The sequence below is a fragment of the Acanthaster planci genome, linkage group LG05 (genome assembly GCF_054643075.1).
Source record: "Acanthaster planci isolate LZ-2023a linkage group LG05, COTS_SCS, whole genome shotgun sequence".
In the NCBI taxonomy this organism is placed as follows: Eukaryota; Metazoa; Echinodermata; class Asteroidea; order Valvatida; family Acanthasteridae; genus Acanthaster; species Acanthaster planci.
In genome coordinates this window covers 6,375,698-6,391,240 of record NC_141781.1, presented here as the reverse complement: position 1 = coordinate 6,391,240, position 15,543 = coordinate 6,375,698, and the positions used below count along the sequence as shown (strand labels likewise).

General features: G+C 40.4%; 1 protein-coding gene across 4 annotated transcripts in view; it reads right to left on the bottom strand.

Moving 5' to 3' along the window:
- Positions 1-1,085: 1,085 nt before the first annotated feature.
- The window catches only part of LOC110987677 (peroxisomal multifunctional enzyme type 2-like), a 45,594-nt gene continuing 31,136 nt past the window's right edge, over positions 1,086-15,543 (bottom strand). For 2 of the 4 annotated variants that reach the window (XM_022250623.2, XM_022250632.2), the window contains exons 4-22: positions 14,884-14,943; positions 14,554-14,622; positions 12,470-12,619; positions 11,975-12,097; positions 11,381-11,497; positions 10,739-10,804; positions 10,522-10,584; positions 9,644-9,750; positions 8,911-8,989; positions 8,328-8,488; positions 7,742-7,865; positions 6,983-7,089; positions 6,287-6,422; positions 5,630-5,736; positions 5,454-5,540; positions 4,612-4,719; positions 4,048-4,192; positions 3,460-3,590; positions 1,086-2,505 (exon numbers count right to left, since the gene is read on the bottom strand). In XM_022250623.2, the coding sequence (XP_022106315.2) occupies positions 2,416-2,505; positions 3,460-3,590; positions 4,048-4,192; positions 4,612-4,719; positions 5,454-5,540; positions 5,630-5,736; positions 6,287-6,422; positions 6,983-7,089; positions 7,742-7,865; positions 8,328-8,488; positions 8,911-8,989; positions 9,644-9,750; positions 10,522-10,584; positions 10,739-10,804; positions 11,381-11,497; positions 11,975-12,097; positions 12,470-12,619; positions 14,554-14,622; positions 14,884-14,943 (2,030 nt within the window). In that variant the 3' untranslated portion in view covers positions 1,086-2,415. The remainder of the gene's footprint in view (positions 2,506-3,459; positions 3,591-4,047; positions 4,193-4,611; positions 4,720-5,453; positions 5,541-5,629; positions 5,737-6,286; positions 6,423-6,982; positions 7,090-7,741; positions 7,866-8,327; positions 8,489-8,910; positions 8,990-9,643; positions 9,751-10,521; positions 10,585-10,738; positions 10,805-11,380; positions 11,498-11,974; positions 12,098-12,469; positions 12,620-14,553; positions 14,623-14,883; positions 14,944-15,543) is intronic. The other 2 variants (XM_022250641.2, XM_022250651.2) reach the window with 1 other exon arrangement.

Genomic DNA, 15,543 nt, shown 5'->3' with positions numbered 1-15,543 from the left:
TAGACTTGTTAGCCTCTCGTGGTTATTTTGTCGTCGCCAGGTTTATCTTATGTCTCTTTGTGTGTTGCACAAATATTATGTACTTCTTTTGCCACCGTAATTATGTAAATGTAATTTTTGACAATGTGTGAGTAGGGGGTACCCGGTTAAGAGGCTCTACTTTTTGGAGAACTCCACTTATTAATTAATTGTTCCATTTAAATATCTTAATTTATGTACTACTCTGATATGCATAAGTGGAAAATAAAATGAACTGAACTTAAAAATGGGTTGATTTGGCCACAGTGAAGAAAGATATCGGGGAAAAACTTTCTTGACAGTTTCTGTTTAATACACAGTAGATCAATAGATGTCATTTATTTGTACAGCATAATGGAAACACTGCCCAGATGCCGCCTGTTCGTACTTGGGGTACACCCACTGACATTCCACACTGCTTTCGGGCAGAGAACCGGAATGGTCAAGTTCGTATAAACAAAATTACACCTGGAAATTTTGACAAGATTTGGATTTGGACCAATACGATTTTCCCAAAGGCCCAAACATTAGAATGTTGAACCTGCCGAGAATTGCTTCTTTAAGTATATTGCATAATAGTAATACATTTTAAGAAAAAAACTAAATGAAACCCCAGCACCTCAAAAGTGCCGTTACCAATGCTTACACAAAATGTGAAGTTTATTCTTTTCAATTGTGAATCTTTCTTAACACTGGATCTGCACCAAAGTCATAGTATATTGTAGAAATTGTTAGTTTCTGTGAAGAAAAACCAGTGGGTGTATGTGAAATCCTTATTAAAACACTTTCATTCTTTATCGAGCAGGTTGACAAGTCTACAAGCAGTGCACTCTAAAAACTCCCGGGTCAGATTGACCCAGAATTGGGTCCCATTCGGTATGACCCTTTTCTAGGACAAAATGTGACCCCCCTCTCGGGTCATATTGACCCTTTCTGGGTCATCATTTGACCCGGAAGAGGGTCATACCGAATGGGACCCAATTCTGGGTCAATCTGACCCAGAAGTTTTTAGAATGTACGTTTACTAACACACCGTAACACAATAAAAATTTGTTCTCGCAGTAAACTAACCGTACTGGCCGTCAATGGCTCTTTGCTTGTCAGCATTTAATGTCTGTTCTTTAGCATAACAAAGAATTAATGATAGGACTTTAAGCAAAAGGTACCAAACCAACATAAAATGCTGTGTATAAATTAAGATGAAATTAAAATATTACTTTCTTTTAATAAAAGCATGGAAATCTTCCGACTCTTTTCACCTCAACATATCAGAACATTAATACACAACAAACGAAATTAACAAATATAAATAATTATATTTAAGTCAGAAGTATGTTTCCAATTACGAAATTTCATACAACACAAATTTACATTAAGTGTTGTTGGTCTTATAACCAAACTCCTCGATTACTGACATCAAACAACGTTTGAGACGTCGAACCAATTCAACTGCCTTAGTTTTCAATTGATTGCAATCTGCATGCATGCATGCATGCTTTCCTTCTATCAATGTGTTTCACAGTTTCATTTAAAGGTCATTACTCAACCACTCTATATCATTTTGTTTGGATTTAAGCAAAATCTATCACTGGTTCTGCTTGAGCCATTCTTGCATTATGATAATAACCACAACAGAAAATATGGTAAGATAGTAAAATGCATTTCCTTTTCACCACATACTAGTATGCAAGAGATCAATTTTCCAGGAAATCAAGGCCAAGGTTGGAGTCTTAACCTGGGAACCTGCTATTGGCAACCGTTTTGAAGACTCGAGTTTTCTAATTTCAACCGCGATTCTTTGGATATTCTACAGTTTTCATTTCATTATGGTAACGATGTGTTACATTGTAAACCTATCAACATGCTACGTTTGCTCTGGTTTTCATTTCATTATGGTAACGATGTGTTACATTGTAAACCTATCAACATGCTACATTAGCTCTAGCAAATATCACGACTGAGAAGCCCTTGATTTATAAATTCAAACTTCATTTCGAACAAACATCCATGCAGTATCCAAGTCGACCGAAAGCAACTCCTGCAACTATTGGACTTGTAAGATAAAACGGATCAGTGAAATGATTCGGGACATGAGGCCCAACAATTCTGGATCAAAGTGATAAGAAAAAGACGGATGACAATCGTTTCAATGGGCATTCTAGCAGGTCAGTTTTAACGGATAATTTTGCATGTGTCTGTATTGAATTCACCTCTCCTGAGTAATTTGGTATTGTTTTCATCATGTGACAGTGACATCACTCAAAGGTACCATGATTCACGGAATCTTGAATCGATGAATGAGGAGAAGCTGACCTCAAGCACTTCTTAGCCCATCCTGGGGGGGAGGGGAGGGGATGGTGGCAGTGGGGGCTGCAGGTGGATGGGGGAAACGATGGTCTAGAGCTTGGCAGATGCCATCAGCAGTTGGGTCATCTTCTGCAGTAGCATGAGGTTACCCTTGACTGTCAGACGACCTTTCATGAATGCCTGTTATGATAAGGTCAGGGGAAAAAAAACTTCTGTGATCAGATTCGGAGATTTAGAAAGGCCTCATATTTGTAAGATTGTTTGCTCGTCTTTTTTATTTTTAAATTAATTTGAGCCTAAACTTCGGGATCGACTTGTCAATTACAATGTATTAGTTTGGTTATATGTGACATGTTACAACAAAATGAGAGTAAAGTTGCATCTCACTCTTTCCTGTTTTAAGGGTTCAAAGTCATATGGAAACAGAAGTCAATTTTGAGGTTTTGTAATATTTGGAAAGAGTAAACTCGTCTTCTATTTAATTCCAAATATTTCACGGGATCGTGTAATGTTAAAATGTCACTTTCTCAGCAATTTTGATGATAGCATTATTCCTGCCTTGTCTGAAATAGTGAAAATATGCCGGGAACAAAGATGCAAAGCTGCCAGAATAATGCCACTTTATCCCCTTATACTTTAACCCTAAGTGTTCCATTTATATATACCGGTACATACCACTGGAAAGCTCCTTTTCTGCTGAATTCACAATACCAATATCTCAATTTTTGTAAATTCTGACTTTCAGTTCATTTTGTGGTGACCAGTCACATGTTGATTTTAATCATTTTCTAAGCTTGGGGATCACTTTCGACGCTTATGCTAATGTCTAAATGTCTTTGTAATAACAAATTCTAACAAACAAATAACAAATTTTACTATCAACACCTGTAAAGAAGAATGAGACCAGATACAGTAACACAAGCAAAATGGTACCGTATCTACATTGCCGAAACGGAACTCTACGAAATAAGTGTCATTTGGAATTATGACCACAATGATAGTGCAGTGCTGCAGGGAGTTTGTAGAACAGAGGTAACAGCATTCACTCTCTGGATTGCTCCGGCCAAAGGAATCGGAGGCCAGCATCCAGAACACACACAAATGATACACAAGAGATGCTGAGAAATAACTTGCCTGTTGAGGGTTGAGCTTGCCGACTGCTATGGCCACAAAGTCCTCATCTGACATCTTGACGGTAACATCAGCCTTGCCAGTTTTTGGAGCACCCTGATACACTGCACCCCCAGGAGTCTTCAGATCAACAGCTGAAAAGAAAAATACACAAAGTTACGAGACCAAAAAAGTTGGAACTTTGAAAAGTTTGGCCACAAATGCTATGAGACATACAATTTCACAGTAGCTGGCTTTTGTTTTAGGTACGAACCAACCGTTTTGCAGGGTATCACTGGTCAGTCTAATAGTGGACAAAGAAAGTTCGACATTATTTAAGAGTTGTTTAAGAGCCATTTTACCCAACGTCACCCCATAACTCAACAGGGAAATCTTTAACAGTGACCTAACCCCTACTCAGGGACACCTTTTTTTTCCGAATGGTTTTCTTTTTTACCAATCAGCCCCAAGAAATCCCCCCCCCTCCCTGAGGTCTTCAAAGTGTGAGTGACACCTCAAATACAATCTGGGGAGGAACCTTGGATGACCAGAAAGGGAGGAAAGGGGGAACAACCGATGAGTTCACATTCAAGAAAAGGAGAAATCACTTACTCCACTGGCTGGCTGGCTTGCCTCCTTTGGAGATGTTGTACAAGAACACGCCCTTCACTTTCTTGACCATGTCAGTCTGGATGGAAAGCTGACGACCCATTTCCTGGAAGAGCAGGTCAGACTGCAGGCCACTGGTCACTGACGACTACCGGCGAGAAGAAATAAAAAGGCCAAAAATTACTAAAAAGGTGACCAAAAAAATGCCAAGATTTGGTGCTAAAAGTAATTAACAACCCAGGAGCAGACCAAATGCCACATGTTCATGTTGAGGCACGAGCAAAAGCAAAGCATTTTTGACATCACAAACCATTCTCCAGCATATAAACTGGCCTTCAGAAAGTATCACACACACGGAGCCTGTTCCCATTAAGTACAGACAATGCTGCACCTGGATTGCAAATTCCATTTAACAGTTCACCAACAGGAAAAAATATTTTCATTACGAATGTGACATTTATGCACGATCCAAGCAAAGATTGCCGAGGTCACATTCAGAGTAAGTTGAACAAAAAAAAAAGAGGACTTCGATTGAGCGTAATGTTGCCAAAGAATGAAAAATAGCACCTCGGAGCCAGTGCGTGGTCGACTTACTTCGGCGGCTGCTGGCTGGGGAGCAAGGTTGATCAGGTCCACATAGGCCCCAGAGATAATGACAGATCCTGTCTCAGCCACCTGGGAACAAAGTTGACCAAATAAAAAAGGACACTGACCTCTCATCCCTCAAATGGATTTGACTGCTGCATCTGAAAAGGGGGCTTGTGCCCAAAACTTCCTCAAAGCGGAGTTTTTCTTTTTTAAGGGAACTGTTGGATTTGAGTTTCTGGTAGTGACTAATGATTTTTGTAATTTCGGTGCACTATTTTTTTCTGAAAACTCTTAGGTTGTAGTAGAGAAAAAGGTTAACCACATCCTGCCAGGGGCATTTATGAATGTTGATTCTGCTGGGCCAGAGTATTTTTCATTTTTTTTTGTTTTCAAAATTCTTTATAAATTCATATCTTCATTTACTGGACACTTATGCCCAAATAAAGAATATGTGCCCGAAACAAGGCTCCCCGGCAGCAAGTGGTTAATTGTGCATTACTCTTGGATCATGTTGCATGAACAATCAACTGTTACCTTTCTGCCATCTTGAAATAACTACTGGATGCAAGACTAGCCTCTCACACTCATCACGAGTACGCTCTTATCCACCTGTGGGTCGCACTCTAACCGTTCATGCATTTAGGGGTATACCCATGTTAAAATGAGTCTTTATGAACAAGCTCAAAGGCAGCCACATTTTTAAGAATTTTAAAAGATTCAAAGTAACAATCAAATCTCAGATTTGGTAGTTTTAGAGATTTTATTTACTGTTTTGGGGAAGAACATTTAAATATTTTGTTGTTACTTTTTAAACATCATACCTTGGTCTGGAAGTGTATACGGTTGCCTTCTCTCCACATGTCTGTTTGAATTGTCTGGCCGGGCACAATGGGCTTGGAGAAGCGGCACTACAGAAGAATGTGAAAGGAATGTTAGCTCCTCTCATTTCAGAAATCACCGCTTCAGGAGGGACAGTATGCAAGATGTGGAAACTGACCTTGACAGCCTTGAATTTGGTGACGTCATCGTCGGCGTACTGCTTCAGGACGTGACGACAGGAAAAGCCGAAGGTGCAGAGGCCATGTAAGATGGGTTTATCAAAACCTGGCCCAGATAATGAAGGTGGGGAAAGCAAAATGACTGGCCATGTTAGAAAATGAAGGTTTCTCTGAGACCAAGTTACCGTCAAAAAAATAAAAAAATAAAGGAAATGTGGTAAATTATCCTGCTTGGGAAGACAGAACTAGAGAATCTTTCATAAACTTCAGTACTGTTACATATCAAGCAGGTTTTCAGTTCAATAATCAGATGAAAGAACTCAGACTTTTTAAAATTACTCTTCACATTAGGGGAATATTTATCATTATACCCTCCCCGGAATATTTATCATTATACCCTCACTGGCAACGAAGAGACAGCTAGAGGGACATTTGTCAACCGGGGTTGTGCACTGGCCAGCGCACATGCGATGATCATACTTTCAAATGGAAGTTGGTTGCAAGAGCTCCCCCTGCTGGACAATCTTTGCATTGTAAAAACACACCCTCTCTCATCCCAGCTTAAAGCAGGTATCCTGCAAAGCTTTGGGTTTATTCAAAATGAACGAATGCACACCCAGTCCCATTTATTCATGATGCCATCTCCCCAAACTCACCTCCCATGGCTGCAAATGTAGGATCAATGTGGAGCGGGTTGGTATCTCCTGACAGGCGATAGAGGGCAGCCTGATCAAAGGAGGTGACTTGCTTGACGGAGGCATCGGGAGGACGTGACGGGGGCTCAACTGTTGGCTAGGCAAAAAAAACAAAGCAAAACGAGAATGAAATAAGGTCTATGCATACAATTATTCAGCATGTTTATTTAACCAATGTAGACTTATCACTCCAGCTGTTCTCCCCTGGGCCCCTTGTGACTGCTCTTGTGGTGTTATGTACGACTACTCTTGTGCAGGTCTTGTGACTGCTCTCATGGTCTTATCCCTGGTCTTGTGACTGCTCTTATGACAGGTCTTGTGACTGCTCTCATGGTCTTATCCCTGGTCTTGTGACTGCTCTTATGACAGGTCTTGTGACTGCTCTCATGGTCTTATGACTGCTCTTGTGGTGTTATGTATGACTACTCTTGTGACAGGTCTTGTGACTGCTCTCATGGTCTTATCCCTGGTCTTGTGACTGCTCTTATGACAGGTCTTGTGACTGCTCTCATGGTCTTATCCCTGGTCTTGTGACTGCTCTTATGACATGGCTTGTGACCACTCTTTGGTCTTATGTCTGGTCTTGTGACTGATTTTGTAACAGGTCTTGTGACTGGTCTTCTGATGGCCTCAACCTACGTCACTTGTCCATCATACCTTGACCTTACTTGAGGTTTTCTTTCCACCAAAGCCACCTGCTCCTACCAGGAAAATGGAAGCCTGGTTGGAACACACCAGTTGCCTGTTCTGATCGTAAGCCTTGGCTGACAAAGTAAAAACACAAAAAGAACAACTAGAACGGGGAGCTGGAAATCCAAGCAAGGATCTCCCAAAAAAATCAGAGTTATACTACTCTGCTGGCAGGTTTACTTAAAGCATATAAACCAGGAAGAATTCTATCCACGAAGAACACCAAGTGTTTCTTTGCAGTGACATATCAACCATCAGAAAGGATTACACATCCCCAGAAGTCAAATTTAGCACGAAACACATAGAAGCAGTTACTTGGAAAGCACTGCAAACATTCAAAGTTTTGTTCGTGTGCTAGCTATAGAGTCATGGGTGGGATTCATCAATATAAATACAAACATGAAACATGTTATGAGTTATCAATGGTCATGTGCAAGATAATCAACACTTTGGTATCAATGCTTAATAAAAAGTCCTGACGACTTACTGTACATTTATGCCACCAATCAACAGTGTGCAAATGACCACACGGGATTGTTTGTGCACTGGTAACAGCTATTGGTACAGCAATATACTCAAATACGGCTCATAACAATACAACAGTAATATTAAAGAAAGCCTAAGTCATACCAATTAGCCCATGGCTTTGAACAACGCTAGGTCGACATACAATGTGAAAATCAAAACCAAAGTCAAAAGTACTCATTTTCAAACTAAGTGGCTTACATTCCACCACGATGAGGGCACCAGAGCGTTTATCCAGAATATCGACGATCTCTGACTCGGCAGACAGGGTTCCAGATGTAGGGATGGGTTGGTACACTTCCAGGAACTGCTCCCCGTGAAGAATCTGAGGGCAGGAACGATCAGATTTGTCTAAATTGTTCTTAACGTCAACCCCGACAGAATGTGTCCTCACAGGAATCTTTGGCAAAAATACCTGGGAATTTCTCTACTTGTAGTTATGTAAGTTAAAGTGATGTTTCTCAGAATCCAGCATTAACTGTTTTAAAGGATCTCTCACAGGAAATATTCATGGATTTTATCTCCCTCCCCATCAAGAAGCAAGAAATGGACAAATAGGTTGATTAGGCTAAAATTTAGCGGTTAGTAGAGCCCCCGCATAATTTACTGGAGGTTCCATGTTCCCATCAGCTTGGCTCAAATTTCTCTGTTCCATTGAAAAATGTAAAGACCTGTTTTTCCTTTATCTTTCTACACATCAGTTCAAGGCAGTGCTGCAGTCAAGTCTACCCATGCTCCTTGCGAGCTCGGTAGTCTTAAATCGAGTCACAGGCTTATTCAACTTTACCTTGGTAATGTCAATACTCTCCAAACCAGGTAAAGTCCCTGTGAAGAGCTTGCCCATGCCTGACTGGCCCAGGAGTACACCAAAGGACGGCAAGGTGCAGAAGTCCTCATTCAGCTCAAAGAGGAACTTCAGGTGTCCTGGTTGCACTGTGGAAGCACCCACTGTACATCACCAAAAAGACAGACATTACTTCTAGGGAAGCCATATTTGATCACGTTCCCTGAATCTATCATATTCTAGTAACCTGGTCAAAGGGCTGGTGCCCAACTATTTGGGGATCCAAACCTGTGGCTCAAAACATTTTGATATAATTCATCAGAAATTTTAAATTATTCAAAATGCAAAACTGGCTTAACTTTGTAATTAACATTTATTTCATCACCGTTATTTTTACCCCCAGGTTCCAATAATGAAAACATAATTTACTTTCAATTCAAGATGTCTGACATGAATACTGTCTATTGGATCATGTGTGATCAGGTACCAAAAACAGTTTGAGCGCATCCATTCATGCAGTCTGTGTATAAATTGAATGTGCAAATGTCCAACACGATTACCCAATCACGATCCCACAACAAATTACCTCCAAGGGCATAGAGGATGACGTCATTCGGTGTGATAGTGAACGGAGGGGATGGGAACTTCTGACCAACAGCAAGATCCTATACAGACAAATTATACCAAAAAAAAAGGATTGTGTGTCACCAAGCACTGATGTTGTGATCAAATCTCTATAAATACTTTACAGAAAACTCAAGCACTTTCCATATTAATGAACATTGATGTACATGTATGTGGTGGTCAAGCACTTGACACACAACACAGGTAGATTGCATGGAATATGCCACTCAAGCAATTTGCATATATATGCTCAAGTGGATATGGTGCCCAAGTGCTTTACATTTTACACATAAGCACAGGTGGAAAAAAACACTCAAGTGTTTTTAACGGCGCTTTTATATATATTAACTTTGGGTTCAGCATGTGTTTTATTGAACCATAAAAGCAGTGAGATATACATGTATTTTCATAATTTCTCTTTGCTTTAGTGCCAGTTTTCTTACATTAGGAAGTCCATAGTTAAATCTATGGTTCTCATGTCTTTTAACTTTGAGGGGCTAAAACAGTTAGCTTGGGGGGGGGGAGTGACTGGAACAATGACTTGCTTTCCCCAGAATTTTTAAGATTATAAGTCTCTTTCTCAGCGGACAATTTCAATCACGGTTGGTGGCATAACTCCCCCCCCCCCGGCTGGAACCAGAACGAAGGGTTGGAAACGAGACCAAAAAAATTAACCACCGCTGTCCTTTACATACCGGGTTGATAACACTGCCCCCTGCAGCTGTGGTGGACCTGACAATGTTGCGTTTCCCAGGCTGGCTCTTAGCCTTCTCGTGGGCTTGCACCACCAGCATGGTGCTCTCTGTTACAGAAATAAACTAATTTTGCATTAGTTCCGGCAGTTTCAAGATATGGCCCTTTTCTGCCAAACTTCAGCTGCATCGGAAGTACAGCCAACATTGCTATTTAGTGTAACACCACTATAACAAACACGACTGGGTTCACATAAATTTGGTGATTTGGTGGAGCAGTCCTTTGGTATAGCGAATTTCAATTGCCGATGGCACCTGTTTCTGGCTCTATGTAGGAACCGCATCACAGCAGTGAAGCCACAATGGTATATGTCCAAAGTCACCAATATGAGAAATGTCAGCTTAAGGTAAGCGTTCTTGACGACTGAAACTGCTTATTACGTAGATTTCTGTGAGTCAAGTTATGACAGCTCCTCTTTCTACCTGTGAATCTTCTGCTTTGATGAATCTCGTTTGAGGTTTTGAAGTAAACATCCTTGCCTTTAAAGCCATAATGTGAAGCAAGATTTTCCGTATAGTCACTCAGCATTTTAAGTACTAGGTGGCCAGTTCACATGGCTCCCCTGCATGCTTACACTGTACATATAGGCTGTACATATACCCACAAATGGTACTGAATGCTCTACATATTGGCCATTAATCCTTTGTAAGAGTAACATTTTACCTATAGTAAGTTTTCAATGAGCGTAAAACGTTTAAATAAAAATTAGAGTCGAGGGGAATGTTCGGTATGTCTAATTGTTCGCTATAGCAGTGCTCCAAACAGCACTGTCCTGTACCAGCATTCCAGAAAGAACCGACTGTCAAGAGTCTTTCGTTACCTCCTACTCCACTCGGGTAGTCACAATCACCCATGTCACACACTGAGGACCAGTTGTCTCGAACTGAGTAGAGGGGAAAAAACAAGCCCAAATCTGAAGACTAAAAATTCAGACTGAATTCAAAGACACACAACACTGTGCAAATCAGATCTCGTGTATAATAAGCATGGCGTGGCTTAAGATCCACTAATTCCTGATGTGATTGTTAGGGCATTACCTGCTTCCGGGGTGAGTGGTTCTCCTTCAGTAGAGCAGACAACTCCTCCGCCTCGCTGGATTTTGACTGGAATGAAAATAAACTTACAAGCAACAGGCCAGGCCAATGCGTCTTTCTCATGACTCACCTTTGCACTGTTTGCACAGCGCCAGACAGTCAACATTTCAATCCACGGCCCTATTACACATGCACAGATATCACATGTTGATTGATTGATTGATTAGGACCGCAAGGCCAACTCTACTGAAAATGTATTTGCTAAGGTCAATCCACACTTGCAACAACCACAACATGCATTGTTTACTGTCATAGTATATTTAAATGGGCCTACACAGCAAAGTTCAGAACAGATTTTGAGGGTTCGGTACAGTTATAACAATGAAGTGATAACCGGTCCATCCGTGTCAAAGTAAACCTTTCGCACAGAAAACTGCTGGTGAATGTGAACTTCAACCTCAGCGTACTGGCAAAGTGCAAAAACAGTGCCAAAAGATGAGAAAATGCCACAACGTTACTGAAAAAGTTACATGCATTACGCGTCATGTTTTTTGCATACTCATAGGGTATACAAATGGGCAGCGTGGTCAAGTTAACACGGCTGCATTTACAGGTAGGTGGAGCTTTTCTGCTCAAAATCCATACCTTGGCCAACCCAGCCTGCCCCAGCTTCAAATATGCCACGGGTCTGCGTGCAATCCTCGTGGCACAGGTAAAGCACGACGGGAGCAATGTACTCTGACTTCATCAAGTTGAAAACCTCTGCAAGGAAACAGGGAGAGGACAGAACAGACCATCAGTCACGCCACAAGTCAGTGATGCCACACACAATGACTGCCCTCAACATGATAATTCTGCCGGCGCCAGGGCAACCAAAATAGCCTTCTGCCAACCACCACAAGGGTCATACGACTTAACATTAATGTTAACTTCAGTAAGAAATCTTAGAAATAAAAACGGCAAAGATATCTTATCTAAGTAAGGCTTGTAAATTGTTAAATCAAAGAAAAATCATTTTGAAAAGTAAACCATAACCTTTCGATAGTCTTTCACTTAAAAAGTATTAAAATCTCAAAATAATGACTCCTGTGGCCATAATATTGCAATCGATATAATGACTTCTTAAAATTCCTCTTTTTTAACCAAGAGTAAATCCCTTTCTTGGGAAATAAAACCATAAAATAATCTGATTCAATTTCAAGATTTTTAAAAGCTTCAAACTCTGTCCCTTGACCTCACCTTCAGGCATGACATCTTCTGTGAGCCTAGATCCAGCTATGGGGGCAATGGTGTTACAGGTGATGTTGTATTTGGCTCCCTCTATTGACACGGTGTTGGCCAACCCAACAAGACCCATCTTGGCTGTGTGGCAGACAACATGACAGACACATTTTGAATGGATAGCTGAGCAGGCTTGATCAAAGGAATTTTCAAGGCACCTTGCAACCGTGCAAACAACATCAAATTACTGCAATGCGAAAGCCTAGAGTTGAGAGAGAAAACTCAAAAGCAAAACAAAAACGCTGTGAACAGTTCAGTAAATTTAGGATTACACATTTAAATGAGCTTTCAGACAAAAAAAATCACCTCTAGCATCAATGGTGTAATAACAAAGAATTTGCACAGTGAAGACCAAGGGAGATGAGAAATTTGGAACAATCAAATTTATGCTTGCCACAACCCCCCTACCCCCAATCCCCCCCCCCTCCAAATTCTACAATTGTGAGAAGTCACCTGCACTGTAGTTGGCCTGGCCAAAGTTCCCGTACAGTCCTGCTGCCGATGAGGTCATGATAATGCGGCCGTAGTGTTGCTTCTTCATGTGCGGCCATGCAGCCCGGGTGACAAGGAACGATCCTCGCAAGTGCACCTTATGGATCAGATCTGCAGGGGGTGGGGTTGTGGAAACATGAAACGAGCAGAGAGGAGAACATGTGTATGGTATTTCATACTGCCGGCACTGCAGATGGAACATGCAGAAAATACGAATGCCAGCCCAGGATGGATACATATGAGCATGCCATTTTAGCAGGCAGGGCACCTGACAAACTTTCAACGGAATGTGCACAATTCTATTTCACCCCGAATAGGAGGCAATGTTAGGATTTCCCATAGGGTACTGATATGTGTGAGGGGGTCCAACAAAATTTGCCGAAATTCCAGTGTCTAAAACATAAGTGAATTTTCCAAAAGTCCTAAAATAAATTATATGTAGTCTACAAGTACATTTACTCAAAATTTTCCCTCTAAAATAGATTGATCTTGTGTTCTGTGTCCCTCCTTACCATTCTGAACAATTTACAGCTTATCTATTGCAAAATTTCTAAGTTCTTTTGCCTTACATCTTTGTCCATTTTAAGTGTAAGGTGGTAAAATTCCATAGAAAAGCTAAAAGCTGGTCACTCAAATCAGTGAGGTGGGCCGCCTCACACTCAAATAGGCAGGGAAACCATGAGAAATCGCTCAATGGATTTTCGGAAGGCAAACCAGAACCACCCGTGGACATACATGTATCATCAACCCACCTGGAGTCACCCATGCACCCCACATACCAGTATGTGAGCTCTTCACGCCCAGACATTGAGCCAAGAGTGGAAACAGTACCTTCAATATAAAGTAATAGTGGAGGTTTGCATCTTCAACTCGAATTCAATCTTTATTTCTTCAACATTTGTCGGGAGGAATTTTTCTCCTTTTTTTTTCTTACACTGATTTAATTTTATTTATTTTATTTATCCTGGGTATGCCCAAACAGTTTACTAAAACTGGTTTCCACTGGGGCCCTGCAAAAGCTCCTTAAAATGATGCACATACAATACAAACAAAACGTTAAAATTAGACACCTTCACAATTGTATACAAATGCTAACTCTAACAGGGTACACCAAATCACATGGAACATCAACATGATGAAATTTGTTGACAAAGCACATGAAATTTGAAGACAAAGCACATGCAAAATGCACAATTAAAGAAAAACAGTAAGTATAATACTGCAATAATGACACTCATGCCTATTTGGGATGAGCGAAAATCCTCTAAAACCAAACTTTTTTTGTGGGAAAAAAACAGAAGAATTCCCTTCCAGGTCCTGGATGAAAACTTAATTTCAAGCAACCAAGTCGCACAACTCCTTAGATTCACCTTTCCTCCCTCAAATTTGTAATCCATTAATGTTATGTACATGCACATGTTTGACAAAGTGCCGATTTGAATAGGCTCCAAGAAGACATAGTTCTAAGTTGTGCATTCAGGCTATTTCAGATACGGTAACAATCCCAGATACAGCAAAGCTTGAGGCGTAAGAATCCTTTCGTGCAAAAGGAATTTTCAGTGTCTTCTCCCCAGATTGACAAGTTCCTCAACCTTGAGCATGTGGTGTAAATAGATTCGTAAAATACTGTGGGGTCAGGGAATTGATACTTTTAAAAACAAGAACAGCTTTCTTATAATCAACTCTCGATGGATAGGGAAGCCAGTCAAGTTTTTGAAACATGTCAGCTGAGGGAGTTTGGAAGTCACGTTTTAGTATTATTCTCGATGTACGTTTGAGGCGTTTATTTAAGACAGCGTTATGACATTTGCATCGGTCACCCCACACTGTGCAACAGTAACCTAGATTAGGCATGACTAAACTTAGACATAGAGTGGGCATGTGCCTTTGTGTTATACATGTACATAGTCCCGAATTCTCTTAAACATAGCTAGTCTATGCTTGATGGTGCCTTTAGTAATCCTGCGGGAATGGAAGTAGTGACATGAATGGTTACAAAGACTGAAGATGAATTGATCAATGAGTCTGTAATACACGATACTCACCCCAGTCTGTGTCACTAATTCTAGCAAAGGAGCGATCCCGGAGGATTCCTGCATTGTTGATCACAATATCTGGGGGGAAATCAAGAACAAATCCTGAACTACACAACACTGACCACGTATTTTAAAGTATTGAGCGCATAAAGAGTGAACTTTGATAAAAAAAAATTGCTCAAATCATCAAATTATAATTGTTAACTTCATGTAAATGAATGATGCAAGGTATGTAATAAAGTAATATTGTTTGCACATAAAACTGAAGGAATATCTCTTATTTAAAGCAGTTCAAATGATAAGACTTTGTCTCATAAAAGAAAGGAAATGTAGTTTTACCAATTCGGCCAAAGTTATCCAATGCAGTCTGGACAAGCTTCTCTCCATTTTCAACAGAGTCTAAAGAATGGAAGAAATTTTAATCATTTATTGCTTAAAGACAGAATGTACATGTACATGATTTCTATTGACAAAATGGTATACATGTTTTTATGTACGGATAAAATGCATAAAAATGAGTAGTTATCCAGCATTTTAAGTTCAATTAACATAACCTATTGATACATAATTAGTGCCGTCAGGCAAAAACATACCATTCATGCACATGTTTTTCATCTTTGCAACTAGCCCATTCAAAGGAGATGATCCTCTTCGGCCATTTTTGCGAACTCACAAAATATGCATCAGGTGGAAAGGGATTCGCGGCCCTTTTGTGCTTTTTATACATGTAGGCAAATATCCACTGTATTAGGCGGAATGTCAAATTAGGTATTTCAAATGTCAACAGGCCAACCAAATGTCCACACAATAGGATAAAGCCAGAGCAAAATTCCACCTAGCCTTGTCAATATCACAACAGATATTCAAATGTCAATAGGGAAATCAAAATATCCACATAAAAAATTGTTATGTAACCAAGTGACCACTGGTGCATAACTTCACTGACGGGTACATCAAATGCAGTATTGGTCATTCAAATATCCCAAACAAATGTTAGGT